The following is a 17,899-nucleotide window of genomic DNA, read 5'->3' as shown; positions in this document are numbered from 1 at the left end:
ACGACAAGCTCATTATGCACATAGGAAATGTTTTTAAAAAATTAAATAAATAGGATGTGAACATGGGGACTTAAACTTAGAACCTTTAGAATAGCTAAGGAGCATTAAACCACTAGACCACTTCACTTCTTTATTTTTATTTTTACGCTACCAAAGTAAAAATATGGGATGTGACACATACTTTATTTAATTACTAAAACCGATAAACCTTAACTAAATTAGATCACTTTTAATTTTGGCTAATCTTTTATGATATTGAATAATAACATGTAATTAAAATTATTATATATGTAATGTCTATATTTTCCAACAATTTGAGTAAGCTTTACAATGATATTACACTTGAAATTAGTTGTTCTTTTAGAACACTTTATGCCTACTATATTTGAATGTGTTTTTGGTAAGTCTTTGGGTGTGTTTAATGGTTAAGTTTATGGGTTCCTTTGAGTCATCGTTGATCTCGTTTTTGAATGAATTAGAATTAGATTGATCATGGTTTACAAAAGTACTTATAAATGGATGTTCTCTAAACATGTTTCATAATCACTATGTTGGGAGGTGTTTTTGCATACATTTTTGGTGTTCTAAGTTTCAATCTCATGTCCTACAAGTGCAAATTGATGAAGGGTATATTTAGGTACCAAAATAAGATAGCTACAGGGTTAATTTTTTATTTCAAGGGCTTAGGTTTGGGTATCTTTCCCTTAGGTATAAGTACCCAATTTGGCAAAATGCCAAAATATATAGCATAGGGACCTAGGTATCTGAATTACAAAATTAATTTCACAAAATTTTTTAAGCGTTTTATCCTTGTTAGGTGTTTTAACCTTTTGCTTTTGAGAGATACATGCTACCAAACTAAAATTAATTAAAAAGTTAAAATGGGAAAATGAAAATTAAAAATATAATATTTGAAAAATTTTAATGAATTTTATTTTAATGTATTTATTTTAAGGATAATAGATATGATATTTATAAAATAAAATAAAATATTATTTAAAATATAAAATTTTAAAAGGATTCACTTTTTTTCATGTGCTATATAAATATATTAAATCAATTAAAATATTTTAAAAATTATGAGCAGATAGTATTTTATAATTGTAATTATAATTTTTAAAATTTAAAATAAATTGTGCAATTTTTTTTAAAAAAAAATCACGACTACTATGAGCGTTATGATAGCAACAACCCCCGCTTAGTTGGTAATCGCGATAAACGCAATGCGATCAAAAGCGTGACTGCAACCGTAATTTAAATGCTTGATGCCAACATTAAATAGCCACTTGAATGACTAATCGAACATATAAAAACTCATAAATATGAAATGAGATGATGAGATATTGAAAAAATACGAGAACTTACCTTACTCACTCTCTCACTCTAATTAAATATTTTCACACTAGATAGCAAAACAACAAAATCCTAAGTGAGTAGGTGATGAAGTGATTTTGCAAGAAAATGAGAAAAAGATTGTGGAAGCTTGCAGGATTTAAGAGAAAAGATTAAAAGATGGAAGAACAAAGCTTTTCTTTCTCCCTAAGTGTGGTGGAGATGAAGGATGGGGGCTTTGTCCTCTTTTGTTCATTTTTTTTAACCTTTAAAAACACAAGAAAAGTCCAAATATCAAGATTCAATCTTCTAAGTATGTCACCTATATGTCTCTAAATATAAAATAAACCAAAATATTATTCCATTACCGCACACATTCCTAATCACTAATATTTTAACAAAAGCAAGTGTCAAATGACTAAAATAACTTCAAAAATAAAATTATCATTATTTAATCTTTTTATCTCGTAATTTTGTTCGATTAAGTTTAAATTTTTAACAATTAACTTATGATACTAATTCATGACACAATAATATTCAAGTCTTAATAAATCTAAATAAATCAAATTCCACACACTAAATTATGGACAAAATTCTCTAAGAGAAATGTCATACGAAAACATTGAAAATTTTTGGGGTGTTACATTGCCAACGCAACCACAATCTTATTTACTAAATTAATGCTTATTCTATTTATAGGGATAAATTTTAAAATTATACATGAATTATAGTCTAATGTATAAGGTTGTATGTCTTTTTTCAACCTACTCAAGTCTAAACCATTGGGACCTCTTAGAGGTTCTAACCAAGGAGCACGCAGATCCCAAAAACGCATAGTTTTCCCTCCAAAAATGACTTCTCCGATCGGGGAACGCATTAGATATTTACCTAACTTAGTAGGCCCTTGAGTGGATCCCATGTTAGCCCCAAGACGTTGGTCTCTAACTAGAAAAGTAAATACTTGAGCTTGAGAAGCTTCTGGTCCAGTGGGCCCGTAAAACTCACTACGATCGGTATTATTGAACCAGACAAAGCAACAAGCAACGAAACTAAAAACGGATAAAGCACCTAAACTATAAATACATGGAATTTTGATTTGATTCAATTCTAAAAAATTATTAACACAATTATTGATATACCATCATTTTATATTTATATATTACATACACATATAATTATATTTATCAAATATAAAAATAATTTTATGTATTTATTTTTTAAATGTGTATAATTGAATCAAAATCAAAATTTATTGTATATATTTGAATTACAAATTTTCATGTGTATAATTACATCAAATCAAAATTTATATATCAAATTGCACATTGAATGAAAGTTCATATATAATTTTAAGATATATCCTTTTTTTATATTATGAGGTAAAATAATATCTTTCTATTTATAAGCGAGAACAAAATTTAAACTAACCAATATACCATTTGTTGTTTATTATATTCCATTTTAATTTTAAAATTATTTATAGGATTTATTACTTAAATTAAAATTTTTAATTTTATTGAAACATTTGGTTAAATAAGTTTACTAAACATATCATTCTTATAAATAAAAATAATTAATTTTTGGTTAAAATGAATTTATATAGTAATAATAAAATTGAAAAGTTTATATTTTGAAGAAATATTTTATTATTTATTATATTATATTAACATTAGAATAACATTTTATTTTTATTATTAAATTTTAATTATGAAAAAAATATTAAAGATGAAAATATACTTTAATACATGTTAAATTATACTTTTCATATGATTTAAAACTAAGAGTTACCAACGCATTAACATTCAACATTCAAATATTAATAACAAACATCTTTTCCTTAGGATCTAGCGTGGAGGATTAACAACCTTTTGGGATTTAAAACAACGAGTAATCTGGGATCGTACTTGGGCGTGCCACTTTTTTATGAACGAGTTACCAATAGCACCATAAGGTTTGTGGTGGACAAGATTCGAAGCAAGTTGAATAGCTGGGATGCGTGTAAACTTTCTCTAGTTGGAAAGGTCACAGTTGCTCAGTTGGTTCTTTTATCGATCCAAAGTTTTTTTATACAATCTATGATGATTACTAAGGGTATTTGTGATGAAATAGAGCGCTTGGTAAGATAGTTTATCTAGGGATATTCTGTAATGGCCTAAATTTTCAATGGTGTCAGAACGGTGATTCGAGATCACTAAATCTGACAAGTGAGTAGAAAATATTATTAATTTAGTGAGTATAAGTTAAATGTGAAGTTAGGAAAATTTTTGAAATAGTGAATAGTGTACTAGAAATAAATATTAAAATAATTAGAATCGAAAACGAGGTATCGCGACCTCGAAGATTTTAAACCGAGCCATAAATATTTTTATAAATATTTATGGAGTGTTAAAAAGTTAGTATTAAAGTTTTGTCAAGAAATTTTAAAGTTCCGATAGCTAATTGAACAAAAAGGGCTAAATTGTAACAAATGCAAAATTAAGGGAAATGATTAAATAGATTAATGATAAAAGAAAGAGGGCTTAAAAGGGAAATAGACCCAAGGTCTATTTGGGCTGGACGGCAAAGGCATGGAATCAGCAAGAAAATAAGGAGAATTGAGGGCAAAATTGGAATATTGCAAAATTTACTTAATAAAGCTAGGATTAAAGTGAAATTATCTAGATTTCTCTTTATTTTTCTGCATTCTCATAAGAAAAAACACCATAGAAGGGTTTCCTTAAGTTGGTTTTTCATATTTTTACTGCAAGTAAGTTCAATTCTTGATTATTTCTTGAATTTTTTTGTGTTTTTGTGACTTTTACAACTAGGTCCACTTGTTGAATTCATTAGTTTTTGATTCTATGAAAGAAATTGAAAGTTTCTATGAATATGTGCTGAATTATATGTTGATTTGGCATGGAATTAGAGCTTTAAATTGTTTATATGACGATTTTATTGAAAAATTGAATAGAAAGTGAATGTTTGGGACCTAATACTAAAAGAGTTTGAAGTTAGGGTTTTATGTGGAAATTTTGAATTTCAATAGTTGCGAAATAACTTATAATGTCTAGGTAAAGTACTAATTGATAAAAATTAGCTTAATTGAGGGGTTAATTAAGCAAGGACTGAATTGTATAAACTGTGAAATTTGGGGCAAAATGAAAATAACATTTTGCACTAAAACAGTTTTGGACAGCAGTAGTATTGTAAATTTGAAAAATCACTAAAAATTGTGGGAATAGAATTAAAGGATGAATAAAATATGAAATTAAAGCTTATTGAGTTTAGTTTCTCATAGAAGAAACGGTGTAAGCAATGGAATTGTAAATCATGAGACATAATAAATTTTGTGAGATAAGGTCAGGATGATTTCAGGTTCCCCTGTTTTGACTTCGGAAAATCATCAAAAATTGAATAAAAATAAGTATGGGCTTAAATTTATATATTTAAAATCCTTAATGAGTATATTTTCAAAAGAAACAAACGAGAACATCATCCAAATCTCGCACGAGGAGATAATTAATTTTTAGTGAAGAAGGGTCGGAACTGTCAGACAGCCGAACAGAGGTGACTTTAAAGAATAAACTGTACTTATTGGCAAAACCAAAAATTCTAAAACTTTTATGGTAAGAAGATATGTGAGTGTAGTTTCAGGGAAAATTAGCGGATCCTAATTTAGAGTTCTATAGCTCAAGATAAAAATAATTTAGTAACTATGACACAGATGGACAACATTGAATAGACATAAGTAAATAGTGAAATTATATATAATGTTACTTATGAGCGGGCTATAAACATTAAGGATGTGAAATGGAGTGAAGGTGAAGTCAGTACTAATAAGTGAATGATTTTACAATGATAGATTGAGAACCTGAAGCAAGTCGAGGAAAAGAAAAAATAGCTGATTAGCCCCTTAAATTTTACAAATTCTGCAAATCGACCCAGGTAAGTTCATATGGCTGAAATTTAATGATTAAATGTTAATTTCATGAATTATATAATGTATGATGAGATATATTTGTTGATGAATTGATAATAAAATAACAATGCGAAAACTGAATAAATGATCAAATTTAGTGGAACATTGGATTTGAGCACTTCTGATCAGTAACAAGTGATAAGTAGTAGCTTCAACTACACTTATCTGATTAGTGACAAGTGACAAGTGATAAGTGGTAGCTTTAGCTACACTTATCTTATCAGTGACAAGTGACAAGAGATAAATGTGATCCGTGTAAGACCGTGACAGGGCTATGGCTTCGAAAAGTGATAAGTGATCATACGCAAGACCATAGTTATACTATGGCAAAGTGGAAGTGAAGTACTCAATTTTTTTGTAACCGTTCCCTAATTTGATTAAGGATGGTAAGTGAAAAATGAGCCCAAATGAATTATAGTAAATGGATAAGTGGTAGTGAGTTTATACTAGGGGACTCATCAATGATTGTGGTTGACAGGTAAACTTAGTAATGGTGTATAATGTATAAGTGTATGATTGATTGGTAAGATTTATGTTTTATGCCTATGAACTTACTAAGTTTCTATAAGCTTACTTGAGTGTATTCAATGTCTCTTGTAGATTGCTGTGAAAATATACGGAGGATCGGATCAATACTAAAGATCACACTATCCAGATTATCTCCGGTAGCTTTTGTAAATTTCCTTTTTGATTTATATGGCTTGTATATGGTTTGATGATTATATAAATGCCAAAACTTGTTTAATGAATATGTATTAAAGTAAAGAGTGATGAATATGCTAAATGATATAATTATAATAGAAGTATGATTTGGTATCAAATTGATTGAATTGGATTGGTTGGTTTGGATTGGTCTCGGTCTTAAAATTGCAGGGAAGGTTGGATATTTATAAAGGGATTATATTGAGTTAAAAAAATAGATTTTGCGAAAAATTCCCTATGGTTTCGATTTAATCCCGGTTTGGTCCCGAAGCATATTTTGGGCTTTGGAGACCCCTCTAAAGGACGTCATGATATGTTTAGGTAAATGAATAGTAATTAACTCGTAATAATGGAAAATTAATTTGGTAAACTCAGGTAATGCCTCGTACCCTATTCCGGAGACGAATACGGGTAGGGGGTGTTACATTTCTACTAGTAGGAAAAAATGACGTTGGTTTGATGGGAGTCTGTTTGTTAGTCGCAACCTAATGGTGGTTTGGGATTAAGGCAAGTTCAGGATCACAACATGACCTTCATGATGAAAATCGGGTTCTAGATTGTTTTAGAGCCAAAAGCTCTTTGGGTTTGTGTCCTTAAGTCAAAATATATGATCCAGAATGGTATACCGGATACCTTGATTCAAAGTAGTGACTCTTTCCTTCGGAAAAGCCCGTCAAAGATATGACCACTAATTAGAGAAAATTTAATTTGGTCAGTAGGAGATGATAGTAGTATTGACTGCCAGAAAGATCCTTGGATTCCTAATGTTGGTTCTCTTTGTAATTTTATCCCATCTAATTCTAACTTGGTGATGGATTGCACACTTAATTATATGATTACTAATGGACACTGGAACCTTGATCTTTTCTGACTTTGGCTCCCAGATGAGATTATTCAGAGGATTGTGGGGGTCCCCCCGCCGTATTCTACAGTCGGTTTGGACAGAGTAGTATGGGGAGGCTCAACAATAGGTTCATTCACACTCAAAAGTGCCTATGGGAGAATCCAAGGTGGGTCGTGGAACCCAAAAAAGATAATTTGACAAATTCTATGGAAATTTCAGGGACCTCAGAGGGTTAAATATTTCATTTGGCTTGCCCTCCAACAACGTCTGCTTACTAATGTGGAAAGAATGAGGAGACAGATTTGTATGGATAGTTCTTGTGGGTTTTGTCACTACGAGCAGGAAGATGTGGTGCACGCCTTAAGAGACTGTCCTGCAGTTAGAGATATTTGGAAGCTTATTGTCCCTGCTGATAAGATGTCTTTATTTTTCTCAGGAGATCCACTAGAGTGGTTTGCGTCAAACTTTCAAAACCATCATCAGATATGTCTTGGAGATGTTGAGTGGCAATGTTTCTTTGGACTTTCTATGTGGTGTATATGGAAAAATCACAGTCTTCTTTTATTTCAGAGTATTCCATGGAGTGCAAATTCCAACATCACTTACGACCCTAGGCAGTAATTGGGTTTGCTTAAGTTCAGATGGCGTTGCCAAGAGGGAATAGGTTTTGTTTCAGTAGGAGGAGTGATGCGGGATCAGGAAGGAAGATGGATCCTAGCCTATAATAGGTACTTGGGATTTTGTTTTGTTATGGAGGCTAAACTATGGGGTATCTTGGATAGATTAACGCTTATTTTCGAGTGGAGTTATGATTTCTTAATAATCCAAATTGACAGCGTGGAGGCAGTCCAAGCAATTCAAGAACATGCTCGTAAGGACTTAGAATCAACTTTGATCAGGAGAATTCACCAACTCTTGTCTAGAATTGGACATTGGGTCATTGGACATATTCCGAGAGAAGATCATGGAGAAGCCAATGGAATTGCTAAACTAATTCAAGAGAGGAGAGAAGGTCTTCAAGTGTTTGAAGCTTCCCCCTTGGGGAGTTAATTTTATTTTATTGTAATATTTTTAGGAATTTTCTTTTCACAAAAAAAAAACCTCTAAAAATTTAAGAATTGTTTTATCATAATAATAAATTAATTATAAAAATATTTTTATTATATTTAATAATTAAAATAATATTAATTTAATTAAAATAAATAAATCTGTAAAATCGTATAAAACACCTACGCTCTTCGGAACTGATGCAATTGAAATGGATTGAATTTTATCATCCGTAACAATAATAATAATAACCAAATTCTCCGATTATGGAGCACAGAGACCAAATAAGATCACCGTATTGGTCGATGTGACAAGAGTTATATATATATATATATTGTGCACACAGCTACTGAAATCACATTGTAACCCATGATTGTAAATCTGCCAACTTCTTATAAAAAGTAACACAAAAAGAGGAAATATGAATTAAAAACACTGTTGCAAAAACAAATATTTCTAACTCATCAATAGTAGTCAATAAATATAGCTTTCTAACAGAAACTTCACAGGTGGAATAATCGCATAAAATCACCATCAAGTTTCCTGCTGGCTGCTGCTCCACCAAAACACAACCAACCACCCTACTCCCGTGATGAGAAGAAAACTTCCGTAAAATGCTTACCTAAACTCCTAGTTAAAGAATGAGTGTCAAAACTTTTTTGACCACTGTAATTGAGACTGGCTCGTGGCTTTTCCGCCGAGCAAAGCGGGAATAATGGAAGTTGAAGTAGCAAACCACCAGAAGACTTTTTTAATACTAAGCTGAAAATGGATATTTGCCTCAATACATCCCCTTAAAAACAGGATTCACGCGGCAAATGCTTGCTCCATGTTCCTCGTATTCTGCTTTTGTATGACACGCCTTTACACAGAGAAGTTGAGGAGACTTTCAGCCCATATCAAAGTTTAGTTCTTAAGATTAAAAATGATGCATAATGGAGACAGTAATGGCAAGCACATCAGACAACTCACATATCAAGAACAGCAAGAACATTGGATGATGATACATGCCAAATTCAATGCCATTCACTGGCCAGTATAGAAAGAAACAAGAATAGAATATTTCTTTTAGAAATGGAGATTCGTACCTCGAAAAATTCCGGAGTTGATGCTAGTACAGAACCTCCGAACCAAACTGCAAATCTTTGGATAGGATGACTCACTACATGAACTTCCACAGGTTTTGCCTGGAAAGGAGATTAGCACTGAGCTTTGCTTGAATGTTAACGGGATGAAAAAACAAGTTAAGCTCAAAAATACTTACTTTTATATCCCCACCATGATGAGCAGTAGCTGCTTGAACTCGGGCATCCACAATCTTTTTCAAATCCCGCTGCAATCTTCTGTGGAAGTCTTTGAACATGGTTGATCCACCAGACAACACAATATTCTGAAACAGTTGAAATATTGAGTAAAACCTTCCATTAAAATATGAGAAAAACATGTAAAATTTCATTTTTCTCTTCTCCTTCCATTCAGCAGTTTATGAACTTAAAAGCAACCTTCATTTGTTTTGATCATTATCAAGAATGTTAGAGAACAAGCGGCACAACCAAGTACAAAAACCTTGCATATTGGACTAACAGTCTAGCAGTAAAATAAAATGAATCAAACAGCTATGTCTTTCGATTCACAGATTACTACCAGACCAGGTTTGAGAAAATAAATTCTAATCAACTTATAAGAAGGGTCATTGATGTAGGAGATTAACCTAAAATATATTACATCTCTAAGAATATCATCCTTGAAAATTAAATTAACTGACAGATGAGCTAAGAACCCATCAATAAGCAAAGTGAATCACTACCAGTTTAATGCTTAACAAGTGCATCTCATCCTTCAAATATAATACTTGTTGTTTCTTTTGATTGTCTTGGCTAAGAACCAAAATTTGCAATCTGCCTTTTCTTTTTCTTTTGAGCCTATGCATACTTCACCTTATATAAAGCTCTTCTTGTGTCAATTGGTGCTGACTGAATGCACTTATCTATTAGAGCTGGTAAAGGGGTTATATAATCACTGGTATATATCTCGGGGCTAAACAAAACCTGTCAAACCAGCCATTAAAAAAGAAAAAAACATCAGCAGCAAGCAATCTTCGAGTAGCAATTTTCATTTCTTGAAAAATAAAGCAAATCATCAAATACCTAGTTGCATCATCGAAGTTGGAAAATGCCAAAGCATGCCATTAGGAAATCTAAATACAGGGAAATCAAGAAAAATTTGCACACCCAGTCACCCAGCTATTTTTGAACCGATGCAAGCTGACTTTAATCATCAAAGAAAATATATATTGTTGGAAAGATCATGCTAAGGCATACTCTATATTCTCTCTGATTAAAGACAGATTTTTTAGGATACGCAAATCAGAGAAAGAGCAGGAGTGTCCTCTTTGACAAATTAAAAATAGGCATGAATGTTAGCTGCCAGGAAACCAAGCCTCTAGGATGAACATAGTTAAATTATTGACGATAAGGAAAAGATCAAGCATCCCAGTACTTAGACATTGATATAAGGGAAAAATCTTCATAAGATAGCCAAGAGATTTATCCATTTGAGAGAGTTAGTTAATCAGGGTCCTTGAAATACTCCAAAAGGAGCATGCTAATATAACACAGACATCCCCACAAAAAAATTCTTATTAAATATGAAGAAATTCCAAAAGTTCCAGTAACCTTGAACTTAGAAATGACTTCGCAAGGAAAAAGTGTAACAAACCTCAGGACCTAAAAATCGTTCATAACCAATATCACAGGCGTATGGTGCCCCCGTCTTCAGTCTAATACCCCTCCATTGTTTGATGAACTTGGCAGGTTCTTTGTCATGCTTGTTGAACTCCTAAAAAAATTACAAAAAATAGTTATTATCAGATTACCGTTTGAATGCCAGAAGTTGGGAACTTCATTACAGTATCTAAAGCTGGGTAAGAATCCTGAGGTTAATGGCTGTCCCAAAATATTTCCAAAATCACAATCCAATGAAAGAAAACAACCTTGACAATATCAGAACATGTATAGCAGTACATCTCCTTCACTTTCCGAGCTGCTTCAAATGAATCCTCAGGTGGCATTTTCTCTCCTCTTTCCTGCAAAAGGCAAGATTTCATGATAACTAAATAGTAGTTATTTTACAATCTCCATATCCTCAAATCTAAGATGGGCTCACATACATGCTGTTACGGGAGAAACTGCTAGGGATAGGATAGCCGGTGGTTTTAAAATTCAGTTGTAACCGCTAAAAAGTAGGGAGGGAAACATTTCTTCAAAACGGTGAGTTTTAGTGTTGAGTGAAACGGTGCATTTCCATTACTAATACGGTGCCTTTTATATTAAACCTAAAACGGTGAGTTTTGACAGCTGTTAGTCTACAGCTGTGATAACTAAATGGCCGTTCGTTAGTTCATTTTCAGCTACTTAAGGAAAACAGTGTAAGCAAGGAAATATTCATTGTATTTTGGATCAAATCAAATCGTTTCTTCCTCCCAATTTCTCTTCTGTTTCTCTTCTCTTCTCTCTTCTTTTCTTCACTGGAAATTTTCGCAACAAAATTATCAGAGCTTCAGTCGGCTCTCATAGCAAGCGACAGGGTCACTACTAGGCTTCAGAAGGATGTCAACCAACTTCAACAGGATCTTGGATCACAAGGAACAGTAGCAATCCATTCGCATCTCCCATTGTTATGGTCAGAAAAAAAGATGGCAATTGGCGACTCTGTGTAGACTACAGAAAATTGAACCAGATGACTGTCAAAGACAAGTATCCAATTCCAGTAATCGAAGAGTTACTCGATGAGCTTGGTCAGGCTGCTTTCTTCTCTAATCTCGACTTGCATTCTGGCTACCATCAGATTAGAATGAAGGATGAGGGTGTGTGCAAAACTGCATTTAGGACCCACAAGGGTCACTACGAGTTCCTAGTCATGCCTTTTGGCTTGACTAATGCACCCTCCACATTTCAATCCTTGATAAACAGTGTGTTTAAGCCCTTTCTCATAAGGTCAGTACTAGTATTTCTTTTATGACATACTAGTATATTCTACTACTTGGCTCGAACATCTGGCACACCTCAAGGCAGTTTTGCAGTAACTAAGGGTCCATCAGTTGTATGCAAAAAAATCCAAATGCAGTTTTGGAGTACAGGAGATAAAGTACCTTGGACATTTGATCTCTCAAGGATTAGTAGCCATGGATCCCTCAAAGGTCGAGTGTGTGATGCATTGACCTAAGCCTGGTTCTCTTAAGGAGTTGAGAGGGTTCCTAGGGTTATCGAACTACTATAGGAGGTTCATCAAGGGATATGGTCTTATAGCCAGACCCCTCACTTACATGTTGAAGAAAAACAAGGAATGGAACTGGTCTGCGGAAGCTGAGACAACTTTTAATCGGCTCAAACAAGCCTTTTGCACAGCTCCAGTGTTGGCCCTACCGAATTTTCAAAAAGAGTTTTGTGTGGATACGGATGCTAGTGGTGCAGGGGTAGGGGCAGTTTTACACCAGCAGGGGAAGCCTTTGCCATACTTCAGCAACACCTTGGGCATTAGATACCAAACCATGTCCATATATGAAAAAGAGATGTTAGCAACCCTCTTGGCTGTTAAAAAAATGGAATCCATACTCTGTAGGGAGAAGGTTGCATATATGGACTGATCACTAAAGCTTATGGTTCCTCACTGACAAGTAGGCAATTACTCTGTATCAACAGAAGTGGGTTACCAAGATGTTTGGCTAAAATGCAGTGGCTGATGCCTTATCGAGGAGGCCTCAGGAGCAGGAGGGTCAACTTTTTCAATACACAGGGAGTATGGTTCTGACTGAGTTGTGGTAGAAGGCTTTGGATTCCTAGTTATTGGATCCACGGTTGCACACTATTTGCAAGGATATTCAACAGCAACCTGACTTGCATCCTAAGTATTCATGGATGGAAAGGTATTGCGTAGAAAAGGGAAGATTATCATCGGTGATATTTAGTAACTTAGGAAGGAACTCTTCCGGTATTTCCATGAGAGCACCCTTGGAGGCCACTCAGGTGTGCATGCTACTCGCTATAGGATGTCTGGACTAATGTATTGGAAGTGGATGTCTAAGAACCTTAAGCAGTGGATCAGAGAATGCCTATGTTGCCAACATTGTAAAGCTGACAATGCTGCTTATCCTGGTTTATTGCAGCCACTGCCAATTCCAAATCAAGCTTGGGCAGTGGTCAGCCTTGATTTTATTGGGGGCCTTCCTATGTCCAAGGGTAATGAGACCATCCTTCTTGTGGTAGATAAGCTAACCAAGTATGGTCATTTCCTTGCTTTAACTCATCCCTTTACTGCCGTCATCGTTGCTCAAGTCTATTTAGACAACATTTGCAAACTGCATAGAGTTCTTGAGGTACTGGTGTCTGACCAAGATCGAGTTTTTATCAGCCAATTCTGGCACGAACTTTTTAAACGCCTTGGCACAAAGTTGCACATGTCTACTGCTTACCACCCTCAGACCGATGGTCAAACCAAGGTGCTTAACCATTGTCTTGAGGGGTACTTGCGTTGTATGATCGGTGAGAGGCCCAGTGATTGATACCTATGGCTGCCTTTGGCCGAGTGGTGCTACAACACTACCCTCCACTCAGCCATACAAACCACACCGTATGAGGCACTGTACGGGCAGGAGCCACCCACCCACTTGCCATACCTGGCTAGCCTTTCAAGTATGGACAAGGTAGATCGAAGCCTTCAGCAGAGGGAAGCTGCCAGAAAACTTCTTCAATTCCACCTCACCAAGCCCCAAGCTTGAATGAAGCAGTTGGTAGACAAGAAAAGAAGTGGTGTATTCAAAGAAGGTGATCTAGTTTACCTAAAGCAGCAACCATATCAATAGTCTACTGTGCAACATGCATCCAACCAAAAACTTGCCCCTAAGTACTATGGGCCATTTGCTGTGGAAGCTAAGGACGGTGAAGTTGCTTACAAGTTGAAACGGCCACCAGGATCCCACATCCACCACACATTCCATGTCTCCCAGTTGAAACGACACATAGGCAAGGCTCCTCACCAGGCTCAATTGCCCTTAGTGGGGACTGATGGGGCTATGCTCAAGGAACCCATTCGAGTACTTGATAGGCGCATGGTTAAACATGGCAACTATGTTGTCACTGAAACCCTTGTAGAATAGGCTAATACGTTTCCAGAAGACTCATCTTGGGAGCAACTGTAGAACCTGCAACACCAGTTTCCTCACTTTGATCCTTCAGATTAAAGATCTTTTGGCAGAGGGGGGTAATTTTTACGGGAGAAACTGCTAGGGATATGATAGCTGGTGGTTTTAAAATTCAGTTGTAACCGTTGAATAGTAGGGAGGGAAACATTGCTTCAAAACGGTGAGTTTTAGTGTTGAGTGAAACAGTGCACTTCCATTAGTAACATAGTGTGTTTTATGTTAAACCTAAAACGGTGAGTTTTGACAGTTGTTAGTGTACAGCTGTGATAACTAAATGGCCGTTACTTCATTTTCAGCTACTTAAGGAAAACAATGTAAGCAAGGCAGTATTCATTGAATTTTGGATCAAATCAAATCGTTTCTTCCTCCCAATTTTCTCTTATGTTTCTCTTCTCGTCTCTCTTCTTTTCTTCAGTGGAAATTTTCGCAACACATGCATCATAAATGACCACTAGAAGAGTCAATATTTAAGTCCAGTTTCTATGAGCCTCTACAAGAAAAGCTATCTTCGTCAACAATCACATACATGCATAATAAAGAACCGCTAGAAGAGTCGATGTTTAAGTTCAGTGTCCATGAACCTTTACAAGAAAAGCTATCTTGGTCAATAAATACCATGAACACAACAATGATGCAAATTTGAAAAAGAAAGAAGAAAAGACACTTCAATTGCCTCTAGAGAACATATCTTGACGAATTAAAACTGGCTTTTCTTCAAATGGCAACAAAAGGATCGGCAAAAGAGTTAAAAACAATAAATTGCACGTGCAGAATGACATCAAGTTTCCTCAAGGACAATAAAAACTGGAACTGAGTGCATAAAAGCACAGCATATAAAAGGAAAGTGCATAAGCAAATGAATCCAACCACAGAAAAAGCTGAGTAATGCCAAGGAGTGTAGATAAGTTTCTCATCAAGACACAATCATAACCTTTAAGTACTTTGAAATTGAATGAATAGCATATCAAAGCACTACAGAGTTATGAAAAAAAATACCCGCATGAGCTCCTGTATGAAGAGAGTAACATCTTGTCCAGCTATTGGTATTGACTTAATGCAACTCCCAATAACATAACCGTCTGCAACAGGTACAACACGCGTAGCCCCTTCTCCGACATCCACTACCACCCCTGTCATCTCACACTATAGAAAACTGTAGGTCAAACTAAATGTGATCAACACCACACAGCTCATGCTTTCATCATTACAACCTCCAATTGTGTAATGTATTTTAAAGGTAAAGACTGGATAAATTATATAAATCAGTAAGCAGTAGCTATAAAACTCTACTGATTATAAAATTACTCCAACCGTGTATACTCAACACATTCCCGGATTAAATGACACCATATATTACTGTTTTGTAGAAAATCCAACACATTAGATTAAAGATAGCTAGTAGACTTTTCTCATTGACAATGTAACATAATAATTACTATTACAATCATTTCTGAATTACTAAAGGGCTGTGATTCAATTGTTATTCGATGTTAAAAGATTTAGTTTATTATTATAAATAATACAAACAATCATGGAGAACCAAGGACCCAAAGTAGATCATGTAAAATAATAATAAACAACTAACCCAGGCATACAATACCATGACAATATAATGTATCACAAACGAGTAACCGACCTTAGATGTACTGTACCCAGCTGCTAAAGCAAGCACAGAATTCACAGCAATATAAAGACCCGGAATATTAAACGTCTCAAACATAATTTCGCCCATATATTCTCGATTCTCAGGATTAGTAAGTGGACTCTCAGTCAACAAAAAGTAATGATCCTCAGGATCACACCGTAGATAGTTGAATATACAATGCTGCCAATACCGTTCCATGACATCCCAATCCTCCACTTGACCATGGTTAATAGGATAGCTAAGGGTATAAGTGTTACTCGCTCGAGACCTCAACAGTGCTTCATCTCCAATGAAGAAATCAAGATCCGCCATTACCCCAGCTGAATACTGAGCTGCCATATTTAACTTTGAAGAAGCTCTGGATTGATTTAGATACGAGTCGTTAAGAGCTACTACTGTTGGTTGATTAAAACACGGCTCTACATTACCCGCAAATCCCATCTTAGAATAACTGCAAAAAGAAAAAAAGAAAGAAAAATGTTGGGGAATTTCATCAAACAGATAATGCTAAGATTTTACAGATAAACCGTACCCGGTACCGTTGTCGATGACGACGGTAGGGCGAGAAGTAGGGTCCATCGGGAAGATAGACCGTGGTCGATACCAACCGAAAGCAGCGAAGTTTCAAGGGTATTAGCTTCTTCGAAGAATTTATAGTTATCGTAGTTGATATCCAAACTTAATAATCTAATAATAATACACATCAAAACTCCATTATCGTCAAGTTTATCATCAAAATCATTTCTTCGATTATTTCAATTGATTGATATTTTTTCTTAAAACAAACTATAAATATGGAAAAGAAAAACAAAGGCAGGAATGTCGTGGATCTTGGAGGTATATGGCAGTGATACGTACATTTAAGTTCCCATCGTATCGCACGACTTAGTCTGCCTTATGATGTTGATGTGCATGTTTTAGTGGTCCTTGATGGACCATGTCATCTTTTTTCGGGTTTATAATATTACTTCCTCTTATTTTTTATAGATTAAATTTTGAAAATGAATATATATCATAAAAACTTTTAACCATGTAACTTTTAAATATATCTTTAATATTTTTTATTTAATTAAAATATTTAACATAATTAGGATCAAAGTTAAAAAGAAATAAAATGTCAAATAAATCTTCCGAAAAATGTACCTAATTGAACCTTTTAAATTATTATTTGTATTCATTTAAGTTGTTCAAATCTAACTTTTCAATTAAACTTTTGATAGGCCGTTAAGTGCAAATGTGACATTTGACATGGCGACTGACATGGAAACATGATGACATGGCAACTATCTTAACAAATTGATGTGAAAATTGGTCACGCGGAGAGTTTAATTGATTTTTAATTATCTTAGTAAGGCTTGATTGAATTTTAATTATTTTAAAATGAATTCTTTTAGCATTTAAGTCTAATTTTAAAAAATTAAACATTATAAAAGTTTAATGTTTTAAAGTTTTAAATTTATTAAAATTTATGAAAATATTGAAAATATATATATATATATATATTTAAAGTTAGTATCTTCCATACTCATTTTATGATCTATGTTCGAATTTGTGGATGTCACTTCAATAATCTCGTCTTCAAGATTTAAAAATATCAAAATATTATAAAACTATTAAAACTATTAAATATTATAAAATATTTTGAAAATATGAAATATAATATTAAATTATTATAAAATTTTTAGAAATTATTGAAAAGTTATTAAAATTTTACCAAAGACAAACCATAAAAAGTTATGAAAATTTTGTAAACAAATTTAAATGATAAAATTAATAAAATTTTATAAAATATAAAAAATTAAAATTTTATAAAAAAATAGAGTTTTTTTTTTTCATTTTATAGGTCTGGTATCTTTGGTTTTGATAATAAAGAAATGGGGAGGGGAGATTAAAATGTAATGGTGCCGAGTGAAGAGTTTGAGTGGTGATGAGTTTAGTGATTGGTGGCTTAAAGTGAGTGATAAGTAGAGTTATTCATGGGGTCCGATTCCAAAAAGATTTTCAAGTCCAGACTCATTCTTAGGCCGGCCTAACATGCTCAAAAAGTCCATTTCACTATTAAAAAATTAATAAAATATTTAAAAATATATATATTTGTTATAAAATAAAGAGAGATTTAGAGAATAAAGAACAAAAAAAATATATGAAAGCAATAAATGATGTACTTTATTG

General features: G+C 33.8%; 1 protein-coding gene across 1 annotated transcript; it reads right to left on the bottom strand.

Annotated features, from left to right (window-relative positions):
- Window positions 1-8,330: 8,330 nt before the first annotated feature.
- Window positions 8,331-16,306, bottom strand: LOC105785839 (actin-related protein 3). The gene is made up of 9 exons (XM_012612002.2): window positions 16,260-16,306; window positions 15,719-16,178; window positions 15,079-15,225; window positions 10,876-10,968; window positions 10,602-10,721; window positions 9,821-9,931; window positions 9,148-9,273; window positions 8,972-9,070; window positions 8,331-8,745 (listed from the first exon to the last, which is right to left on the bottom strand). The coding sequence occupies exons 1-9, from the start codon at window positions 16,304-16,306 to the stop codon at window positions 8,665-8,667; spliced, it is 1,284 nt and encodes a 427-aa protein (XP_012467456.1). The 3' UTR covers window positions 8,331-8,664.
- Between the last annotated feature and the right edge of the window lie 1,593 nt (window positions 16,307-17,899).

The sequence above is a fragment of the Gossypium raimondii genome, chromosome 1, assembly GCF_025698545.1.
Source record: "Gossypium raimondii isolate GPD5lz chromosome 1, ASM2569854v1, whole genome shotgun sequence".
NCBI classification, from domain to species: domain Eukaryota; kingdom Viridiplantae; phylum Streptophyta; class Magnoliopsida; order Malvales; family Malvaceae; genus Gossypium; species Gossypium raimondii.
Note: the sequence above shows the minus strand (reverse complement) of the source record. Positions and strands in the feature narration are given on the sequence as shown.